This window comes from Euphorbia lathyris, chromosome 3 (assembly GCF_963576675.1).
Source record: "Euphorbia lathyris chromosome 3, ddEupLath1.1, whole genome shotgun sequence".
In the NCBI taxonomy this organism is placed as follows: domain Eukaryota; kingdom Viridiplantae; phylum Streptophyta; class Magnoliopsida; order Malpighiales; family Euphorbiaceae; genus Euphorbia; species Euphorbia lathyris.
The window spans coordinates 14,185,927-14,208,926 of NC_088912.1; the positions used below are offsets into that span (position 1 = coordinate 14,185,927).

The 23,000-nt window shown below is 33.3% G+C and overlaps 1 protein-coding gene and 1 long non-coding RNA gene across 12 annotated transcripts; one reads left to right on the forward strand and one right to left on the reverse strand.

Moving 5' to 3' along the window:
* Positions 1 to 318: 318 nt before the first annotated feature.
* On the reverse strand, positions 319 to 9,602 carry LOC136224598 (uncharacterized). 11 transcript variants are annotated; one of them, XM_066012978.1, is made up of 7 exons: positions 9,269 to 9,602; positions 9,019 to 9,186; positions 7,399 to 7,455; positions 5,472 to 7,235; positions 5,110 to 5,385; positions 4,748 to 4,829; positions 998 to 3,160 (listed from the first exon to the last, which is right to left on the reverse strand). In XM_066012978.1, the coding sequence occupies exon 7, from the start codon at positions 2,483 to 2,485 to the stop codon at positions 1,274 to 1,276; it is 1,212 nt and encodes a 403-aa protein (XP_065869050.1). In that variant the 5' UTR covers positions 2,486 to 3,160; positions 4,748 to 4,829; positions 5,110 to 5,385; positions 5,472 to 7,235; positions 7,399 to 7,455; positions 9,019 to 9,186; positions 9,269 to 9,602; the 3' UTR covers positions 998 to 1,273. The 11 variants fall into 11 exon arrangements, 8 of the variants coding, with proteins under 8 accessions (XP_065869050.1, XP_065869051.1, XP_065869047.1 ...); XR_010686506.1 differs by adding an exon at positions 319 to 473 and having other exon boundaries at positions 3,083 to 3,160; positions 5,472 to 9,186; XM_066012979.1 differs by lacking the exon at positions 7,399 to 7,455.
* A 4,434-nt stretch (positions 9,603 to 14,036) lies between these two features.
* LOC136222056 (uncharacterized) lies at positions 14,037 to 19,015 on the forward strand. The gene is made up of 3 exons (XR_010685482.1): positions 14,037 to 14,418; positions 15,221 to 15,377; positions 17,235 to 19,015. It is a non-coding gene; the product is annotated as an uncharacterized lncRNA (long non-coding RNA).
* Positions 19,016 to 23,000: the final 3,985 nt, after the last annotated feature.

Sequence of the window (23,000 nt, forward strand, 5' to 3'; positions counted from 1 at the left end):
AATAATGCCCATAAATTCTGAAGATCATGGAACACATATGCCTGTAACATATCAAATACTTAAGAATTGCAACATAAATTATTGAATCATTCTTTTCAAGTATTAATGTATGGAAGCCATTACCCATGAAAGTTCAACCTTGTCAAACTTGATATTCAATTTAAGAACACAAACCTCATATGTTAATAAGTAGAATGAATTTCTTTCCATTAAGATTGTAAGTTGTTCTGAAAACAAATAGCATTTGAATATGGCATTTGATCATGTAACTTGAGAACAAGAACCAATACAAAAAATCATATTTTTCACTGTAAATAATGCAGATTTAATAGGTTAATAGTAGTAAGAGATTTATTATTCTAAACCTCAACTTATATGGGAGTTTATTCGCCGGCGACCTTCTGCAATCATTGCTAAAATATCCATCGTTATCTAGATATGGATTTTCTTCCAATTTCTTGACCATTGCTTTCCTGTACAAAATTAAAATTATCATATGAATTACTAAGTTAAAATTAACCTTCTTTTCCCTTAAAATCATCACATGATTCAAATGTAGCACATCTAGGGTTTGGAGAGATGCTATATCTATTCAAATTTCTCCCTAATCATTTTTCATTAACCAAATTAGGTTCGAATGATCATCACATCAACTTAACATGTTGAAATTTCTTTTAGTTTATTAAAGGTTGCAATCTAGATCTTATTCATATATATGAAGACCTGATAAAAATATACTCTAGATTTGTAATTAAATATTCCAAACTATATCTAATCAGATTTCCCAATTGGTTTTGATAAAAAAAAATAAAAATACATCTGATAATCTAATAATATGGGTAAATACAGAAACTCTTGAGATATTTGTCTATCTTCGCAGCTTAACTCATGTTGGATCAAATAAATAAACTTTTAGAGGTACAGAGGAAGAGTATAATTGATTGAAGAAAATTTTCTTCTGATTCTCTTTTCTTACTACTTGTATTGATAGGTACTCTTAGTAAACCACATTAACTCTCTATAAATACAGATACAGACACAGATACAGAAATGACTCTTGCACACTCTATAAATACAGATACAGAAATGACTCTTGGATAATACACTGAATCACATTAAAGACTTTATTAATTATAAGTTTATTATTTCAACACACCCCCTTAAACTTATAATTTTTTTATCCTTTCCTAACACCAAAAACAGTCTAGTAGTCTGTAATCTATTTAAATCTTCAAACTTCATCTCTTCACTCTAGCTGCCATCAATCCCATAATTATCTCCAACGTTTTCTTCGAAATTCATTGTTATCGACATCTTCACGGTAGCTTCCATCATCCTCATTAGTATCTCCATCATTTTCTTCTTCCTCATCATCATCTTCATCAGTACCATCAGCATCACTATTATCACTGTCAACTGGTATTTTGGGGTTTGGATGTGGAACATAACTTGTAGTGCACCTTCTACATGACAATGACACAATATTAGGCATGTCAATTCCCTCGACTTCTTTCACTCTTTCCTTTCTCTTTTTAACTTCCATGATTTCTTTTTCAGATGTGTTTGATGGAAATTCTTCTATGAAAAATATTTCTTTCATTTCCTTCATTAGCTCTGTCTCACTTTTGATCTCAACATTTTTACCATACGCTGGTGTTGGAACTCCCTTTTCCTTGACATTAGATAATTGAGAACAACTATCATTGGATGCATCGTGAGTGCCTTTTGCACCACTATTGTTCTTCGCTGTTTCTTCCACAGGCTTGCTTTGCTTCTTGCCTGATGCGTTCACTTCTTTATCAAGCCTCTTCCTCTTTTTAGTTACTTCACAAGTTTGCACCATTTGCTTTGCACTAATTTTATTCTTTGGTTTTACTTCATCTTCGTCGTCCTCATCAATCTCTCTGTCTAAGGACTCCGAATTCTCATCAGCCCATTGCAATACGTCATCTATATGATTGCTTATATATTTGTTGAATGGATCAAGTGCAAATTTCTCAATTCCCATATCTTCCTCTAACAGTCGACAAAGACGGACAGTTGTAAGTTCCTCATAATTGGCTTTAATATAGGAAACTCTCTTCATCATGGCCTTGCTAATGTTGAACTTACTTGGAACTTCTTTTTTCTTACTGACTGGATCAGTTTCTGGCAAAAGACCCATCACAGAAGAATCTTCCATTTTCTCCTCATCATCAGATACATGTTCTTGTACATTCGCATATCTTTCACCAATTTCTCCTAAATCCTCAGAATTCTTATCATCATCATTTTCTAAGGATTCCACCAGACATTGCATGACAAATTTCTTTTGTCCATCCAAAGCATATTTCTCCAAACCCAAATCATTTTCCAACACCCTCCTGATCTCCTCGAAGGTCAAAGAATCAACTTGTTCTTTGATGTCATCTATGCATAAGCGCATAGCTTTCCAAATCTGGGACTTGGTCTCCCACGAATCAATGGCGATTTCTCTTTTCACCATTCTTTGATGTCATCTATGCATAAGCGCATAGCTTTCCAAATCTGGGACTTGGTCTCCCACGAATCAATGGCGATTTCTCTTTTCACCATTATTCTCAATTTTGAGGAGAATTTTTGTCTGGCTCTGATACCAATTTGTTGGATCAAATAAATAAACTTTTAGAGGTACAGAGGAAGAGTATAATTGATGGAAGAAAATTCTCTTCTGATTCTCTTTTCTTACTACTTGTATTGATAGGTATTTATAGATTACAAACATGACTCTTAGTAAACCACATTAACTCTCTATAAATACAGATACAGACACAGATACAGAAATGACTCTTGCACACTCTATAAATACAGATACAGAAATGACTCTTGGATAATACACTAATCACATTAAAGACTTTATTAATTATAAGTTTATTATTTCAACAACTCCTAGTAGTCTTTTTTGTTGAACTGAGGTTTGATCAAATACGATAATCAAAATTAGATTTGTCTAAATCTACAATCGATCATCTTTGAACAATAAGTTTATGTATTATGTCCATGAAATGTCTGAACAATAGAACTAATTATGAATGAGAGACAAAGATGAAAAGAATATGCTGACCTGATGCTCTTTCCTCAAAAAATCTCAAAGAGAGGAGAAGCTCAAAGGGGCTGGTTTTCAAAGGCAGTGAATGCTGACCTGATGCAATTAGGGTTTTATGGAATTAGTTAACAGAGGAAAAGCAAAAGCCAAAGCCCTATATTGTAGTGGGCTTTATATAAAAAGAACCAAAATTATTTGTTATGATTCTTTTGAAAAAATATAAGAGGAAATTATATATAAAATCATTTTTGAAATTTTTATTATGTTTTTGTCAAATATGCAGTTAATTTTTTGGATTTAAAAAAAAACAATTTCAGAGTTTTATCAAAGGCCAAAACCACTTTTTTTTTTCTTATGAAATATGCTAAAAGCACTTTTAGTTTCTAAATACTTGACATTTTAAAATTTTCTTTATAAGCTTTAGATTGTTGTAAATTTCTTAAATCACAATTAATTTTTAACATTGAAAGTTATTATTTTGGAAATTGTTAGATTTCTTATATGTATAAAAAATACTACAAGAAAAAAGAGTTTTAATGACAAGAAATACAATCATTAAAAGTCTGATTCCACTCATTAAAGGTTTTTAATGAGCGGAAATTTCCCCTTGAGAAAGCCCTTCTTACTAAAAGTATTAATGAGCGGAATACTTCCGCTCATTATTAACATACAATGAGTGGACATTTACTTTTATTAAAAATTATGTATAATGACTACAAATACGTTCATTACACATATTTATAATGATTACAAATCCAGTCATTAGAAGTATTTATAATGATTAAAAATCCACTCATTAAAAGTTATTTATAATAATTAAAAATCTCTTATTTCAAATATTTAGAATGATTTGGATTGAAGGGAGCTACTTTAAATTAGGTATATTCAACTCTTAAATAAGATAAAATATCTTAAATAATTAAAAACCACCATTAAAAAGAAGTAACAAGTTACAAGATAGACAAATATACCACAAGGCAACAATGCAATACTCCAAAAAAGAGAAAAATATTATATGAGATGTTGAAAGAATTTCTGCACCATGTTTGCTAAGTCTTAAATGCAAAAGAACAAAACAAACTCTCCAAAAATAATTGCCAGTCTTATACCAATGGGAAACTTAAATCCTAAGAGTAGCTAATCTAGGAGCAAGTTGTTCAATGGCATGAGCATGTCCTTATTGGGCATCAAACATGTCAAAATCTGCATAAGAAATAAAGGAGAATATAAAATGATTTAATATGCAATCTATAAAAACAATTCTACAAGTATTAAAAGAAGAAAAATATTACACGAGGTGTTGATAGAATTTCAGGATCATGTTTGGTACATATTCAATGCAAAAGAACAACTTTCCCAAAAGTAATTGTCAGTCATATGGCAATAACAAGTTTCAATCCTAAGAGTAGCTAATTTAGGAGCAACTTGTTCAATGGATAAAGCATGCTCTCATTAGACAAACTTCACATTTCAAAATAACTAATTTCCATCGATGGACATGAACTTGTGATTTTACCCATTAGGAAGTATAATTTATTACACCTGTTTAAATAAAATAAAATTTTATTAACAAAAAATGCACTAGAACATCAGAATAGAGATCCTATGTATATATATATAAAACATGTTCAAAATGTACACAAGCTACAAAGATCATAATTGATATGTGGCAATCATGCATACCTTAAATATGTAGCAGATCAGAATCATTCTTCCCATTTTCATTTGTCCTACACCTATTAAGCCAACAACTGTAACAATAATGCTGAAACCTGACAAGATGTTAGCTCATAAAAATGATTCCAATATAACATGAATTATATACAATAACAATGTTCAATGAAACTTCTTGTTTGTATTATATCAAGTATTAAAATCTTTAGTTACTAACACATAAATGCACCATATGAACCTTGTATGTCATGCTATATAGGAAGTTATTAGAACTATTATCTGTTCAATTCTAACAACGATTCCTGAATCCACTCCTACTTCGTCTTACCTATGCTATTAAATATGGAAAAAGAAAAAGTAAAGGGCATTACCAGGGGTGGGCGTACGCGAGCAGGCATCAATACAGCATTGGCAGCTTTCTGACTTTCATACTGCCAATCAGCTCTTTTATTATTTCTATCCCCGTGGACTTCCTTATGCCATTAGCAGCTTTGGAGGAGAGTACAGGGAATATAAGAGGCCGGTACCTTATCCTCATACGAAAAAAGAGCTCCTTCAATAACTGAAAACCGAAAGCTTTCCTTCTTACGTCCCAGCACCTGAATTGAAGCCATGAAAGCTGTTGATACTCTAAGTCAGCGGTTCGCCTTAGATAAAAGAAAAGTAAAACATCAGTGGAAGAAGGACCTCTACATGAGTGAAAGGATCAACTGTCTTTTTGCTTGCTACTTACAGTGTTGTCTTCCTTCATGCCTCATTTTGGCAGATAGAATTGCTCACAGTCGTTTAGTCATTCCAGGATAAGGAAAGCAAAACAGTTTATAGTAAGACCAATCGTTTGAGAGTTGGAGGGCTCACATTAACACCAGTGCCTAATACTAGAAACTAACCCTTTTAAAAGGGTAACCGACTAAGGGGACTATCTATCTGAACCTAGATTGCTCAGCAAGGGAAAGCTTTCTCTGCTCTCAACTATCAAGTTATCTCTTCTCTATATGATATTACGGATAGTGAACCGAGTGTACTCTAAGCTAGCTGAATTTCATTCGCTGGAGGAAGTGTAGCCTAAACTAGCTTTTTCTTTCCCTAGGTGAAAAGTCAGCCTATGGGAAGTGATCCGATCTTACCCGACTTTAGCCCCATCCTTGCCTATTCTTCATCTTAATAGCTTAGAGCCATTGGCGTACCTGAAATCCCATATCTTTATGTTCTACAAACCTATTATCTTTTTCTCTCTTATTACCGTTGGGAAACTTAGATGAGATGATAGTGAGAACGAAGATATGAATTGAGTGCATACGCAATAGTAAGGGATAACTGAAAAGGACTGGTCAAAGGTTTGGGGGAACTTCGTAGGTAAGGGCTAATAGCCTTGTAGCTGCTCTGGAGTGCGTATGAGTGAGAGAATCATGTTCTAAAGAACTATGAGGAAGCAGACCCTAGTAAGAAGAACAACTAGCAGCGGAGAAGATCCCAACAACGGCTATTTGAACATCACTTACTGTACCAGCGGTTGCTGATTCAATTGGCTTAGATTCAATAGCTGCTGAGTCGATAACCAGATTCTTCAGTACTGATACAAAAGCTCACTCATTCCGGAATGCTCGAGTAGATTCATGAGAGGCAAGAGCAGAAACCACGGCTTGACTGGAAGGAAAGACGAAAGGTGGAAAAAGGCTCTTTAACCCACTAACTCTTAAACCCATAGAAAGAAAAAGGTTGGCTGTCCTTACGAGGAAAGGCACTTTACTGACTTAATCCCTTAGAGCACCTTGGTAACATTAATAGATTTTAGATCCCGTACCTATGCACAAAGGAAATTTCTCACACACTACTAGACGCCTAAGAATAAGGAATCACTAGATACTGTAGTCTAGCCGCTTTTTATCATAGCTGCAGGGGTAGCCGCTGCCTTTACCGATTAGCTATGTGAGCGCTCCTCATTGAACAATAAGAACAATGAAGGGGCCCCCCTCTAGAAAGAGGGCGGATAGGGACACGAAGGCATAATAGCTTACCAAAAGATAGTAATGCCACTTTTAAAGTGATATTATATCCATGGGGCAAGAAAGATAATAACATCAACGGGCAAGCAAAAAGAATCAGCACAATTCTTGATACAAAAGCAATAATCATTCCATAAATCATAGAACTTACTTGTCATTCAGTATGGATGACACAAATTGAGCAACCATTATGAGTCAAAGATCAATTTTCACTATATTATGAAAACAAATAGAGCATTGCAGTGCATAATGACACAAATAACACGACTTATTTGACATAATTATTATTTAACATAACACGATTATCACATACCAATCTGAATTGTGAAGGAAAACAGAATGAAATGACATGAAATTTTTGTGTTTATGGATGTATTGATTCAGCAAAAACACAAAAGTAACGACAAAGTTATTTACTTTTGGATCAAACTTGTTTTTGATTGATTATGAAATTGAATTCAACACTCACCTCTTGATGTGGTTGGCAAATTCTGCATTAGAAACAACAGAAATTTCAATTTGGCTAACATTATCTTCAGCAATTGGAGCACGAAGATTGAGATCTATCAATAAGATGGAAAATTCAAGATTTGTTTATTCACTTAAACCTCACTCTACTCCAACTATGCTTCCCAACTCTTCCTTGTCATTTACCTTTGCTGTACAAAAATAGCTTTGCTTCTCCTTACAGATCTATTTACAAGAAAAACTCTGCAATTCAAAGCAATTTCCTCACATCAATTGCTAGAAAATAGCTATGCAATTGAAAGCACTTTCCTCACTTATATTCCATCATGCATTATCTACCTTCACAAAATATCACAAGATGTTATGTGATCAAAAACACCTTTCAGAGTCTAAATAAGTTCCAACTTAAATTGCCCAAGAAAAAGATTGATCCACCTCAAACCAACAAATATTGAAGCAAAATTTAAAAGAAACAACCTTTCAGAGTGTCTCTAAACAAAATGCTATACAAAATTAAGAATAACAAATTGCTTATTTTGAGGCAGAGTAAGCTGATTTATAATCAACCTGCTATTTCAGTTCACCATAGTTGTTAAAGGCGCGTGTTAGGCGCGCCTCAGTCAAGGCTCAATGTCTTGAGCCTTGAACCCAGAAAACGAGGCTCTATACAAAAGGCTCTCGCCTCGCTCGTGCCTGGGAGCCTGGGTCCAACATTATGTTGGAGCCACTCAACATGCCCCACTTATCCACTTACTCCTCACCATGTGAGACACCTAGGTTTTTCACTTTATAAAATTTACAGACTAAAAAAAATTCACAATAAGACATCAGGAAGGAGGAGCACCCACGACAAGACAAAGACAAATTGGTTTAATAAGTAACCACACATATACAGTAACATCATATTATTATATGATACAATCAATTAGGATCTAATTAAGCATCAAATACTTCAAACTAATCATAAGCCAATAATTAAGGGGTTGATTAGGATATTTAACTTAGATATACTTTGGAAATGAGGACATTAATCTTGTTATTACTAAATCAGTGATGTTCTTCATTATGATACTCATCTAACCATTCACATCACAATTAAAAGGGCACACCGCTGAATGTAGTCTACTACTGTGTAATGTTTATCAGCAAACTTGAACAACTATTGGGTTTTGCATCCTCAATAAGTTTTCTATTGCTCTCAATTGTGATCCACTGAGATTGGTTAAATTTATTAAATTTCTCAAAATGCTCATAGAGCCCGTCTTGCACATGGAAACCCAGAAGAAATTGAGCAGAAAATTTGTAAATACTGTTGTTATAAGCTTCTAGACGTCTAGAAAACTCTTAGACATCCTTAATATAAACAATAAACAATAGTCAAAAATCATTTCAATATAAGCATAATTTAACAAGAACTCTAAATCCAATAAATTTCAGAAAGGTATGTAAATAAACCTTATGTTTATCCTCATTCCATTTGTGAATCAATCAGTACAAGGCTAATTTATCCTGATTCTATTTACAACTGTCGAATTGAAACACACTTCGTTAATTGCAGTTTTTGAAAATTTGCCAACATTAATCCGAATTCATGGAGTCTCATAGTAACACTTAACTTCACCAGTATATAAAGTAACTAGCCCCGTAAGGCAAAATAAGCAAAACAAGTTTTATAGTTGATCATAGATTATAGTTTGCTTAACTAGATTATATAAATTAATACTAAAACTACAACTAGCATTTGAACCATGAAATTATGCCTATTCTACGAAATGTATGGCTTTAAATTGACAAGTAGACACTTACTTTTCTCTTAGCTGATTCTTTTTTCTTTTCTTGTAACCTCGTAACCACCCTGCCTTTACTTTTAGCCTTACCTTCTCCGGTTCAGATGGGATCAGTTCTGACCTCCCCTTCTCAATCTTACTTTTTGATCTTCGTATAGCTGTGAAAGTCTTCATTTTTCTACTTTTCCTTCAAAACAAACAAATAGGAGGCTATAATGAAGAACCTGATAAAGCATAGTCCATCATGGAAACTAAAACCTAAAAGATACCTGAACTAAAGCAGCGGTGGTGCACGGAGCCGCACTGTAGATGTAGCAGAGGAGACAAGGCAGAGGATAAAAAAATCGAGTTGGAGATTCTCCTTCCATTCTCGTCGCCAGATCTGAAAAGGTAGAGCAGAAAAAAAGTAGGATAGAGAAAAATTGGGAGGATATAAACGATGAAATGGAGTGGCTCTATGGTGGTGAATGGCAGAAGCCGTTGTAGGGGAGGAGGCGGGTCGGACTGTTAGTGATGGAGAAAGAACCCTAGGGTCTGAATTTGGCGTAAAGTGAAAATTTGGGGAAACCCTAAATCTGTAACATTGAAATATTGGGAAAAAAATTGGGGGGAAGGGAAGGCGACAAAAAGATTCGTGAAAAAAGAGGTGAAAATAGGAAATAGTGAGCGGAAAATTTCACTGAAATGAAAAAAAATATATTTTTTAGTCAATAAAAGTAGATTGTATTTCTCCACTCATTAAATGTAGTGAGAACATACTTTTAATGAGTGTATTTTTAACCCACATTAAATTTTGGTCATTAAAATCAGTTTTTCTTGGAGTGAAATAACTAATTAGTTTAGTTTTATCATTATTGGTGAATTATATCCCTATGGAGATGGAGATTTGAATTTCACTATTGGCACTACTGACTATATACAAAATGGGTTTTTCGCTCAAGTTCCCAAGTATGTAGTACTAGTACTTTGAGCACTCATAAATCAGGAAAGAACATCCTTATGAGTCAATCTTCACATATGAACCTAATAGATATTAGAAAAACATTCATTATTAATATTGTGATGCAGGAAGAACAATAACAACAGTAGTAGATATGAAGGAACAACATGGCAAATCAAGTTCAAGATTGACGCAGTTTATCACAGTGGAATATATACTCTAAGATTGACTTTAGCAACTGCAAATGTTGCAGACTTGGAGGTTAGTATTGTTAAAAATAAAATACTAAACTTAATTTTTAATTATTAATAAATAAATAAATAAGGCGTTGGTTAGACATGCATGTGATGGATGGAGACAAAAATATTCAAGTTGATGTTTCCATACTTTTACTTTGAAAAAAGAAAAGAAAAAATGAAATAAAAAATTGTATGCAAAAGATGTAGAGGTGGAAGATATGCCAGAAATGATATAAATTAGAGTGAATTGTCTTCTAATTTTGTACTAGTGTAGGAGAAGTTAATAAAAAAGATTTTCTTTGTTTTTGTGCCATTTTAGTTTCCTTTAGACCATAAAATAAAAGTCCTCAAAATTATATAATTAGTCCTCACAAGTTACAATTCCATCTCTTTCAAGCAATTTTGTGAAGAGCATGGAATCCATCAATTTTGTAGTCAACGACCCGGAATTGACTACAATGAAGTTTTTGCTCCTGTTGCCAGAATGGAGAGTATCAGACTGGTAATTTCTGTAGCTGCTCAACACGGGTGGAGAACCAATCAAATGGACGTGAAATCTGCATTTCTCAACAGCTATCTGGAAGAGTAAATTTATATCCAACAACCACTTGGGTATGTTGTGAAAGGTCAAGAAAATAAAGTGCTAAAATTAAAAAAGGCACTTTATGGTCTTAAGCAAGCACCACGAGCCTGCAACAGTGGCATTGACAAATATTTTCAAGAAAATGGTTTTGTCAAATGCCCATATGAATATGCCCTGTATGCAAAGTGAAAAATGGAGATATGTTACTTGTTTGTTTGTATGTGGATCATCTCATTTTTACAGGGAACAATCCTAAGATGTTTGAAGAGTTCAAGAAGACAATGGCTCGTGAGTTCGAGATGACTAACATTGGTCTAATGTCGTATTATCTTGGCATTGAAGTGAAGCAGAATGACGACAGAATTTTTATTTCTCAAAGTGGTTTTGCGAAGGAGATCTTAAAGAAGTTCAAGATGGAAAATTGTAATCCACCAGCACGCCAGTCGAATGTGGAATCAAGTTGACAAAAGATGAAGGTGGAGACAGAGTAAATCCGACATTATTCTGAAGCTTGGTCGAAAGTCTCATATAGTTGACATGTACGAGACCGGATATTCTTTATGTAATTGTCTTAGTAAGTCGACACATGGAAGTCCCAACGGTGTCACATTGGAACGCAGCCAAAAGAATTCTCCGTTATGTGAAAGGTACAACTAATTTGGGTTTACTTTATTCAAAATCTGATGATTTCAAATTAGTTGGGTACAGTGATAGTGACTGGGCCGGTGACAATGATGACCGAAAAAGTACAAATGGTTTTGTATTTTGTCTGGGTGATACTTCATTTACATGGAGTTCGAAGAAGCAGGCAATTGTGACACTGTCAACCTGTGAAGCTGAATATGTTGTTGCAACCTCATGTGTCTGTCATGCAATTTTGCTTCGAAAATTGCTAAAAGAATTTCAGATGAGTCAAAATGATCCAACGGAGGTTTATATCCATAACAAGTGTTCATTGGCATTAGCTAAAAATGCAGTGTTCCATGATCGGAGTAAACACATTGACACGAGGTATCATTTTATTCGGGAATGTATTCAGCAAAAGGAGGTGACACTGAAATACGTAAAGATGCAAGATCAGATTGCAGATATTTTCACGAAGCCGCTGAAATACGATGTGTTCAGTCATTTTAGAGCTCAACTGGGAATCTCGAAAAATTAAGTTTAAGGGGTATGTTAAAAATAAAATATTAAACTTAACTTTTAATTATTAATAAATAAATAAATAAGGTGTGGGTTAGACATGCATGTGATGGATGGAGACAAAAATATTCAAGTTGATGTCTCCATACTTTTACTTTGAAAAAACAAAAGAATCATACATTGACTCTCCATACTTTTACTTTGAAAAAAGAAAAGAAAAAAATAAAATAAACAATTGTATGCAAAAGATGGAGAGGTGGAAGATATGCTAGAAATGAATATAAATTAGAGTGAATTGTGTTCTAATTTTGTACTAGTGTAGAAGAAGTTAATAAAAAATATTTTCTTTGTTTTTGTGCCATTTTAGTTTCCTTCAAAACAAACAAGTTACAATTCCAATCCTTATTAAATAGCAATTTTAGTCCCTCAATTTCAACAAGTATACCAAATTTTAATTTAATCACATTCTTGAAGTCTAAATGTATTGATTATAATTTTTCCTTGAAGGTTCGGATAAATGACCAAGATTCAAATTCTTCTCTAGTATTGACAATTGGAAATTTGGAAAGGACAATACAATAGCTCGACATGGAATTCATGGGAAATACAGGCTACTAAATGTTGAAGTAGGAGCTAAACTAGTTTCAAGGATTAATAATACCATATTCTTGACACAAGCAAACAATGCATCTCCTTTCCAATGACTCGTGTATGACTACATTCTATTAGAGACCCCTACTATTTCTAGTTAATATCATCTCACTTTTTATTCTATTACTCTCCCATAATACTTTTTCTTTTATCTATTAAATTTTTTGAATGAAGGCAGGCGAATGGCAGGTTGGAGCGCAAGACATCCCAACTAGGTCGGTACCCCCTGCAGAACTCCCGTACCAAGGCCGATATTATTAAAAAAAACGGATTAAAGCTGTACAAAGTTATGAGAAACGGTGAAGAGCAAAAATTGGGATAATTCATTTTTCTTTACTATAGTAACCTCTTGATTTCAGACAACGGTCTACTAGTTTAGTTGCCATAAAAGTGAATATCATAGAATGAGAATTGAAAACTTATCAAGCTTCGTTGGAAAGAACAATTAATCTATTATTTTTCATTAACTAGAATTATGGATCACACTGTTTTCGTATACAGTGTCCCATTATGATATGCCACAAAACAAACCATCTTCATAAAAGACTTTCAAAATTTCCCGTGATTTTTACCAGCCTATACATGTGCACTTTTTGTAACAGTTGTAAGAAAATTTGATGTTGTTTCAGCTCTTTTCACCACGATTTTCATTTACCAGCCTATACATATGAAAGACGTCATCTTGTCTAAAGATGTTGACATCACAAACACTGTTAATGATTTGGTCAATAGATCAGCTAATTGATTTGCAGACGACCCATAAGTTGTACTTATAAGTACTCTCTCACAAAATGACAATCAATTTCTATATGTTCATCTTATCATGCAACAACGGACAGTTAAGCACGCCACCGCAATGGTTGGACTGCTCTCCCCACTTTTGCCATGATCTTATTGGGATAATTTTAACCGAGCTTCCTTTCGGTTCACTTAATCTCTATGCTTATATTTGTATTAATTTTCTCTTATTTTTAATAATATTTGGGTCGGGGTGCTGGATCTGTAGGTGGTGCCAACCTCGTTGGGATGTCCTACCTCCCGGTCCCCCACCTCATCTTTAATTAAAAAAATTAATATTTATATAAATATTTATTTTGTGCATTATAGTTTAATTTAAAAGTCATTAATATAATTAAATTTATGAATTGACCGAGCAAGAAAAGTTTTACAAAAATCAATTTTTTGTCGTTGTTTGGATGAATTATTTTTTGCAGATATAAACTTAAAATTTGTAGTCATGGATGTAATTAAATTCAACAAATTTAACTAGTAAGGGAATACTAAAATAAACCATTATACCAACCTTTTGTAGTTGCTGTTTTATCAAAATAAAAAATAAAATATTCATTGTTGTTGTAAGCTTATACTCTTAGTCTCATTTTTGCCCTTACAAGCACAATATTATTTTCATATTTGCCAAAAGAATAAATTTGAATATATATTTTTTTCAATTGAATCAATTACTCAAGAATAAAGAATAAGAAGAAAAGCTGAAACACTATCTAACCCTACTTTAAACTTCTCTTCACTCTTTCTCATCAACGCTGCTGTTGATCTCCTCTGTTTTGCTTAATCTGTTTGAGTAGCTTGTCAAAGTAAAAACCCTAAACCAAATTCTTCCCAGTTCCTCCCCAAGTTACCTTTCGTTATCTCTCTCTCGGCAACAAAGGTCATCATCTGATTTCATCCTCCTGGCTCTAATCTAAGATCTAATCAGATTCTTCCCAGTTCCTCCTCTCTAACGGGAACAAAGGCCATCATCTGATTTCGTCCTAAAGAATAAAAACAAGATCTGATAATTTCCATCATCTGATTTGGTACTTCTGGATCTAATCTAAGATCTATTGTCTTCAAATCATCAAGGTATTTGATTCTAACTCACGTTATCAGTTTTCAACTTTTAAATCTTTGTTGTCTTCGGATGTAACTCGAGTTAGCTTAGTTGTCACTGAGTGCTGCTGATGATCTGAATTTTAAATATTTTAAATAGTTTCCATTACTTTAATTACTCATATGTGCTTCTATCCCTTCACTGTATGGTTTTTTATCACTGAGTTTTTGTGTTGGTCACTGATATTTTAATCACTCAGTGTTTTTTTTATATTATGATAAATGTCTTCAGTGTTTTGAACTACATGCATGGTTAATGTTCAACTATATTAATATTTTCAATTGTTCTATTTTTTGGTGGATCTAAATTGTTGTTTCAATGCCATACTTTCATGTGACATAAGAAACAAAGTTCCAAGATTCAGACCTTCTTGATACAATAGGTAATAATAAGCACAACATCTGCAAAGATTATTTTTTATCAATAACTTGATAATTATGATACTTACCTATTTTAATTTTCTTCTCCTTTCTTCACATTATGTGAATATTGATATTGTGTGTTCCAAGTTGTTTGATTGTTTTATTTATCCTTCAATATTTCACTTGATTTAAAATGGATTTTATCGGACTTTTGTACCTAGAATAAAAAAACATGACAGTATTATGAGAAATTTTTGTGGATACTTTGCTAGTTTGCTTCAGATACAAATGTTTAGTTTAGTTACTTTTGTTTCCTTTAAATGATAGCGTAAAGAAATGAAGGTTTTAGTTTTTTTTTATTTAAATCAAACCCGATGGAATCAATTATTTTAACTTAATTAATTTTGTGCAGAAAAAACGATGGTGAAGAAACGGGAAGAAGATTCATGTCAAGACGTGAGTGCATCAGCAGATCTTCCACGCACTAAGAAGAACAAAAAAACATATTTTATCACTTATTGCAGAATGTTGCCGGCGAAAACTATCATGAAGATGATAATAACACATAAGTAAGTTGAGGTTTAAATTACTAATTCCTTGTTCAAATGTGCAAATCAGGAGTCATATTGTTAACATTGCTTGTTTAAGATAAGATGAATATGATAGGATCGATAGGCTAGTGATGAATGGTTCCTTGTTGAACTGAACTGCAAATTCAACATAGGTTGCAATGATCCTATTTATGGGATAAACTATATTCTTTCTATGCTTTTAAGGTTTGGTTTTAAAAGACTTTGTTGAAGATAAGATGAATCTGGTAGGATCATGAGGAAAGGTTCGTTATTGAACTGAACTACAAATTCAGCATAGCTTACAGTGATCCTATTCATGGGCTAAACTATATTTATCCCATGCTTTTAAGGTTTGGTTTTGAAAAACTACTTCCTCCGTTTCATATTAGATGTCGTTTTAGAGAGCTGTATAGAAATTAAGGATATTAGAAAAAACACATTGTGGCCCCTTAGTTATTGACTCCACTATTTATATAAAATGATATGTATAATAAAACAAAAAAAAAGTCTGTAGAAAGACGTGTAATATGAAACGGAGGTAGTATCATATTGGAAAGTAGTACATATTGTTGTTGATTTTTCTCTAAGTAGTGCATTATTGTAAGGTAAGACAGCTGAACCTTGATGTGCACCTCATGGTCGTGCTTGTTTTCCTGGCTATGGTACTTTGGTTGTTGATTCTAAGTTGGTTTTAATTCAGGTATACATTATTGTAAGGTAAGACAACTGAACCTTGATGTGCACCTCATGGTCGTGCTTGTTTTCCTGGCTATAGTACTTTGGTTGTTGATTCTAAGTCGGTTTTATTGTATTTAGGCAAATTCCTCAAAATTTGTCAACTTGAGGGTTGAGCTATACAATTAACTAATAGTGATATTTTAATTGTATGATAAGTGGGTTTAAATTGGGTTAATCGTTATTTTTTTCTGTTAGAATTCGTTTATTAGATGTGATAATGATATTTTAATTATGTGTTAAGTGGGTTGAAATTGATACCAACAAAACAATATTAAGCGGTCTTCAATTTCGTCTTCATATACCAGAAATTTTTTATGTATCATCTACGAGATGAATGTCCTTTTCCATTGATAACCCCATTAGAATAAGCAACTTAACCCATTTTTACTAGAGAGGAATAGTCGAGATAAGAATATTGAGCTAGGATGCAGCAAATGGATAGGCCATAATTAGTACAACTTTAAAAATGAAGAAAATAACAAGTGTATTAGTTAATGTACTAGTACAACTTTTTTGATATTCAGTGGTATGAATAACTCATGCTTAAGATTGCTGGATTTTGGTAATTGATATTTGATTGTAGATAAATGACAATAAAGCTTTAATGTTAATGTACTAGTACAACTTTAAAAATGAAGAAATACCAAGAGGATAAAGGCATTTTCATATTATTAGAATTTTTTTTAAGACCCTCATTTGTCAAATATAAATATACCTGTTGTTTTTGTGAGTTCATAACAGGTCAGTTCGAAATGATTTGGGGCCGCTTATATGGCACTCACCGGTAGCATGGCTATACATACTGCAACAAGTCTAGATAGTGTTTAATCCTATAAGTATAATATAAAGTTATAGGAAATTAAGTTGATTTGTTATTGAAGGATATTCTTTCAGTATACAGCTTGTTGTCTACCCCCACACCTTACTGATAAAGTATCAAATCTAGTGCCTAATGCACTAATTTTGTTTGAGGTTATCTTCTTTTATTTGGTTTCTTAAACATAGTGCCAACCCAAGTTTTCCAAATACTAGATAGGATATTTGTTGCTTTTCCTTTAGGACTGACTTGACTGCATTTGGTTTGACATCATTCATTTCTTTCCTTCTCGGGCACAGGCACAGGAAATAGCAGCACACCCCGAGACCAAATTGCCTTTAATGGAAGTTGTGAAAGTTGCTGGACTGTGGTAAACTAATGGAATTGCTGACATACAGCAAAGTAGAAGAGGCAATCGTAAAGAGAGTGGAGGTAAAAACCTTAACTTTTGGGCAACAGATTACTGTAATTCATGACGGACATGAAGATGAACGAGCATACAAAATAGATCCAAGCTTGGTTGCCAAGCTGTATGGAGACTGGATCGTGCCATGGACCAAAGAAGTTCAAGTTGAGTACCTATTGAGAAGGTTGGATTAATCTTAACAATGGAACTTCATAATCATGTAGAGGATGTGTCGTTAAATAACTAATAGTCAATGGGTTTTTTGTGCTTGTAAATTTGAGATGACGGAGATGTAAGGTCGTTGTGTAAAGACATTACAGAGCAAGTAATCTATAAATATGGGGAATTTCCGGGTGAAAAGATATGTGACGATATCCTATTCGCGGGCCCATAACAAATTGGTATGAGAGCCTATCGTCATGGGTGATTTTGAGTAGTGGACGACAAAGGTTCCGGATATGGATTGCCGGCTAACCGAATCTGACAAAAAATTCAGTCACCAGTTGCGAGAGTTAAAAGAAGGCATGAAAGGAATCCAATGAATCAAAGACAACAGGTCATTACGATGGCCAACACCGTAATTCAAACACCATTCCAAAATATACCCGACATCAGTTTCCCTCTTACAATGGAAAGGAGGATCCTTTAGGCTGGTTGTACCGCTGTGAGCAATTTTTCAGCAATCAAAATACAGACGAAAGAGAGATGGTAGGGTTAGCTGCCTTTCACATGACACGAGAAGCACAATTATGGTACCACCGACTCGAACAAGAGGAGTCCAGTTCAAGTCCTATTGTTTGCTGCGTTTTGGACCACCATTGAGCAGCAATCCATTGGGTGAATTAACTAACATTCGACAAACCGGAACGGTGGAACAGTACCAAGAACAATTTCAAACCCTTCTGGCGAGGGCTGTGTCCGTGAGGGATGAGCAACAAGTCGACTTCTTTACTACTGGGTTATCTGAAACCTTAACAATGGATGTGGAGATGCAAAATCCTTCAAATCTGGTTACTACCATGAATTTCGCCAGAGCTTTTGAGGGAAAGTTGTTAATCAACCAAGGATTAAGCATGGGGCAGGCCAATTCTTCATTGGTAGTCCCAAAGGGGCTCAAGTCACCCTCGATTCAAACCGACATCAATGATCAAAAGACTTGTGCGAGTAACACCTTAACAACATCAAACATGAGTAACAACACTCTGCCTCCAATCAAAAGGTTGTCCCAAACTGAAATGACAGACCGGAGGGCTGTGTTTTAATTGCGATGAACTTTACTCACCAAGACATAAATGTAAGAAACTCTTCTGCCTTTTGATGGACGAATTGGAGGATGAAGGAGGATGACAAATATGAATTCCTTCATAAATTCGAGCTTGCGGACAAGCTCTATTCGAAGAGGGAAGAAATGTTGTAATAGTTGGTTTTATGTTATATTCTTTAGGGTTTTTATTACTTAAGAGTCTTTAATATTTAGGAGTTTTATTATTTTGGGAGTTCCATTTGCTGTAGGATAGGTTTTTTAATGTTATTATAGTTGATGTAGGTCGTATTATTAGCTGGTAGTATTTTGTTAGGACTTCAAATTATTAAGTGGTAGAATCCTATTTGAGGAAAGATACCTAGTGCTGTTAGGATTCTTTCTCTCTCTTAAAATAGGGGGAATTTTATGGAATAAAGGATGGAGAATTTTAAATCAAAAACCAATACAGGGAGTTAAGCGATCTCTTACAAATCGCTACTGCGTTTTTAAAATAGGTTCTACGAAGAACAGGAGCAACAAGGGAAACCGAGGGAATTTCCCGGTGAAAAGACCTGTGACGAGATCCTATGCGCGGGCCCATAACATAGGGTAACTCAGTTGCTGACTGTCTTGCATGTAAAGGGGCTAAAGATACGGGGAACAGTGGTGGGACAACTATTCACCGTTTTGTTCAGAATATATTTTGAATGATTTCAATAGAACTTCATATAGGCGATATTGTTAAGTTTGGTTTTGGACCTGTAGTCCAATTTTTCATTTTTTCATTCTTTATTTTTGTAATTCTTTTCATTTCATTTAATAAAATTTAGGTGTTTGGGGGTTGTGGGTAGGGGCTGGTGCCAACCTAGCTGGGATGAGTTTTGCCTCTCAACCTTGTTGCTCTCTGCCTTTACTTAAAAAAAAAAAGATAGCCAATGACATCATTTATGAGCTTCGCGTGCTAGCCAAAACAAACCCGGATAACAGGAGATGAAATAATACCTTTACTAGTATGCTACCTACGCTCGGATATAGGTGTAGATATTCCGAATCTACAGGTAATGCTGTAACAAACTTTGCTTTAAAAGGCGTTATCGAGGTGTTACACTCGGGTGTCACGTGCGAGGCAAAGGCTAAAGCAGCAGCCACCATATTCAGCTTATGTGGTGACCACTCATATCGGAAACGGCTCGGGAGGAAAATACGTGTCATAAAGGGATTGATCCAAAGTCACGTAACATGTGTTCAAGAAAAGGAGGATTTGATGGGGATTTTAAATTTGACAGGAGACAGAGAAACAGTGGCGAGACTAGTGGAGGGAAGAGTGGTGGAGATGTTGAATGAAGCAATGAATGTGATGCCGAAAGAGACAGTAACGATACTCGAAATAATGGTGAAGAGAGGTGGAATAGTGGCGGTGTCAGCATCTTATAATGCGATTAGAAAAATAAGCAAAATTTTAAGGGAATGATCAAATGGGGCAAGGGAGAGTGCAATTATGCAACTCTGGTTAGAATGTATAGAAAAATGAGGGTCAGGTTTGGTGGAAAAAATATGGAAAACAGTAAACCTGAAAAACACAAAAGAAATATGAAAATTGTCATAAACACGAAAACAATAAAACACAAAAAGTGGAAAAATCCAAAAATCACAATAAGTAAAAAAATGTTAAAAACAGAAAAATGTGAAAAAAGTCGAAAAACACAAAAACGTGCAAAAATAGAAAAACACGAAAACATTAAAAACACAAAAATATGAAAAAATACGTTTATAACGTTTGTTCATATATTCGTATTTTCCATGTTTTGTCATGTTTTCGTGTTATTCACGTTATTGTGTTTTTTTGCAATTTGTTTTTCGGGTTTTTCCCTTCTTCGTGTTTTGTGTTTTCTCACCTTATCATGTTTTTTACGTTGTTCGTATTTTCATGTTTATCGTGTTTTTAATGTTTTTTCACGTTTTCACGTTCTCACGTTTTCGCGTTTTTTCAAGTTTCTGTAATTTTTTCGTATGTTTTCGTTTTTTCATGTTTTTCGATTTTTTGCGTTATGTTTTGTGCGTTTTTTACATTTTTTGTATTTTTTCGTGATATTCAGGTTTTTGCGTTTTTCATATTTTTGCGTTTTTTGGGTGTTGGTTTTTTTCGCGATTGCTCACATTTTCTTGTTATTAACGTTTTTTCACGTTGTCGTTTTTTTTCGTTTTCTCACCTTTTCGTTTTTTAGTGTTCTTCATTTTCATGTTTATCGCGTTTTTCACGTTTTTGTGTTTTTTTTTTGCGTTTGTTCATGTTTTTCGCGTTTTTTTATGTTGTGTTTTTTATTTTTTAACGTTTGTGTTTTTCATATTTTGTGTGTTTTCATATTTTTTGCACTTATAACGTTTTTTCCATTTTTTCATATTTTTTAGGATATAAATTATGGATTTGCAAAAAGAAATTGGTTAGATGGTAATTTTGGAAATAAATAATGATATTGATTTAGAAATAGTCTATTACTAGGTTAAATCAAAGAATCCATATTCCTTAATAGTTATTCCGCATACAAAAGTTGAACAAAATGTTGGAATATGAATGCTTAAGGAATATCTATTCTATTCCCTCCCTATTGTATGAACCAAAGGAGCCCTAAATGTTTTAGACATATGACAAAAAAAACTGGTGATTTACTTTTATATAGCATATTTAGTTTTTATCATTTTAAAAAAATCTTTATAATTTGGTCAGTAATACATGAAATATTTTAGACATAATTAATATTTGGAGGGTTTGAAGTGGCAGTTAAAAATGAATCAAACCACTTTTCTATTTTTTTGATAATGTATGACTAAATTTGATCGTACTTGGAAAATTTAAGGTTAAGTTTGCCCCATTTAATACGTTAAAGCTAAATCTTACATTTTCTTAAATCGTAAGCACTAAATTTAGTTTTATCCATTAAGAAAATAGACTCATGCTTTTTATTAAATTATTGTTAAAACAATATTATAAAGATTTGAAAAATATAATTGAAGACTTTAACTTCACTCAAAAATTTATTAATTGGAATGTTCAAGTTTATATTAGAACTCGCACCATTTTATATAATATACTACTTTACCTTTTTTTTGAAACTCCGTGAAGAATTTATGTAATAGTCACTCAACTACATAAATATAGCTGAATTGATTTACCATCCTCTTGGAAATCAAGTCATTTAATCGGTAGCTTGTTTGGCCGGTAAATATATACATTGATATTAATGTGGAAATTTAGTTTTTTCTTATTAAAGTTCATGAATATCAATGTTGATTTGAAATGTCCATTGAAAAACACAAATACTAACTAATATCAACGTTGTGAAATATGCACCGAATAATAACAAAATATTGACATATTTTTCATATTTTAGCAGTAATGGTAAGAAGATCATATAAAATAGAATATATATAGCACTTAAGTAACAAACGGATTTTGTTTCTTTTCTAGCAACATAATGATTTAGTTTCCTTTTCTAAATAACTATAGTAGTATAAAAAGAAGGTAGTAGAAAAGAAATTGATATCCATATAGACATTTAAGTATAATTAACAGTGAAAAATGAAGGTGTTTGGAATATTTATTCTAATATCAATTATGATGGTTTTGAGTCCAAAGGTTGTGATGGGTGAAATAGTCCCCACTTCTGTGTGCTGCAACAGCCATGGACCAAGTTGCTCAGATCATTCGGATTGTATAACCTATTGTTCTGAATGCACAAGAGGTGGATTTTGCAAGCCTGTCCCACAGCCTTACTGTCAGTGTTATTGTTGATCAATTCAACAATCATCTATGTAATCTTGCATTACCTATGTGTTTCATCTTTTATTATTACCCTATGAAATAAAGATTCCCACTTCTTATGATGTTTTTGGGGTTGTTTTATCTTGTGAATTTGTTTTATTTTATTTTTTAAATAATATTAGGGTTCCAATGTTTTAAAGGTTTTTGAGCATGTTAGCCTAATTGAAATATTCATAACCTTGTTTTTCTACTCCCAGCTTTCACTAAAAAATATGATATTTTTAATATATTTATGTTTGGGTTTATTAGTCCCGTCCTTTTTACCTAACACACTGTTTAGTCCCTCTATTTTGAAAAACAGATCCCTATTTTTTGCCAATATTAACTCTTTGGTCATTTTGTCCATTTTTTTTAGATTTTTAACCGTTATATTTGATATAAACAGACAGACTAAAAATAACAAAGCAACATGGTCATCTTGTATCTACTACGGCTGCCATGAGAGCTAATATATATACGGTTAAAAATCTAAAAAAACAAGACAGAATGACCAAATGGTTAATATTGATAAAAGATATGACCTTATGATTTGTTTTTCAAAATATGGGACTAAACAATATGTTAGGTAAAAATACGTGGATTAATAAATTATTTAC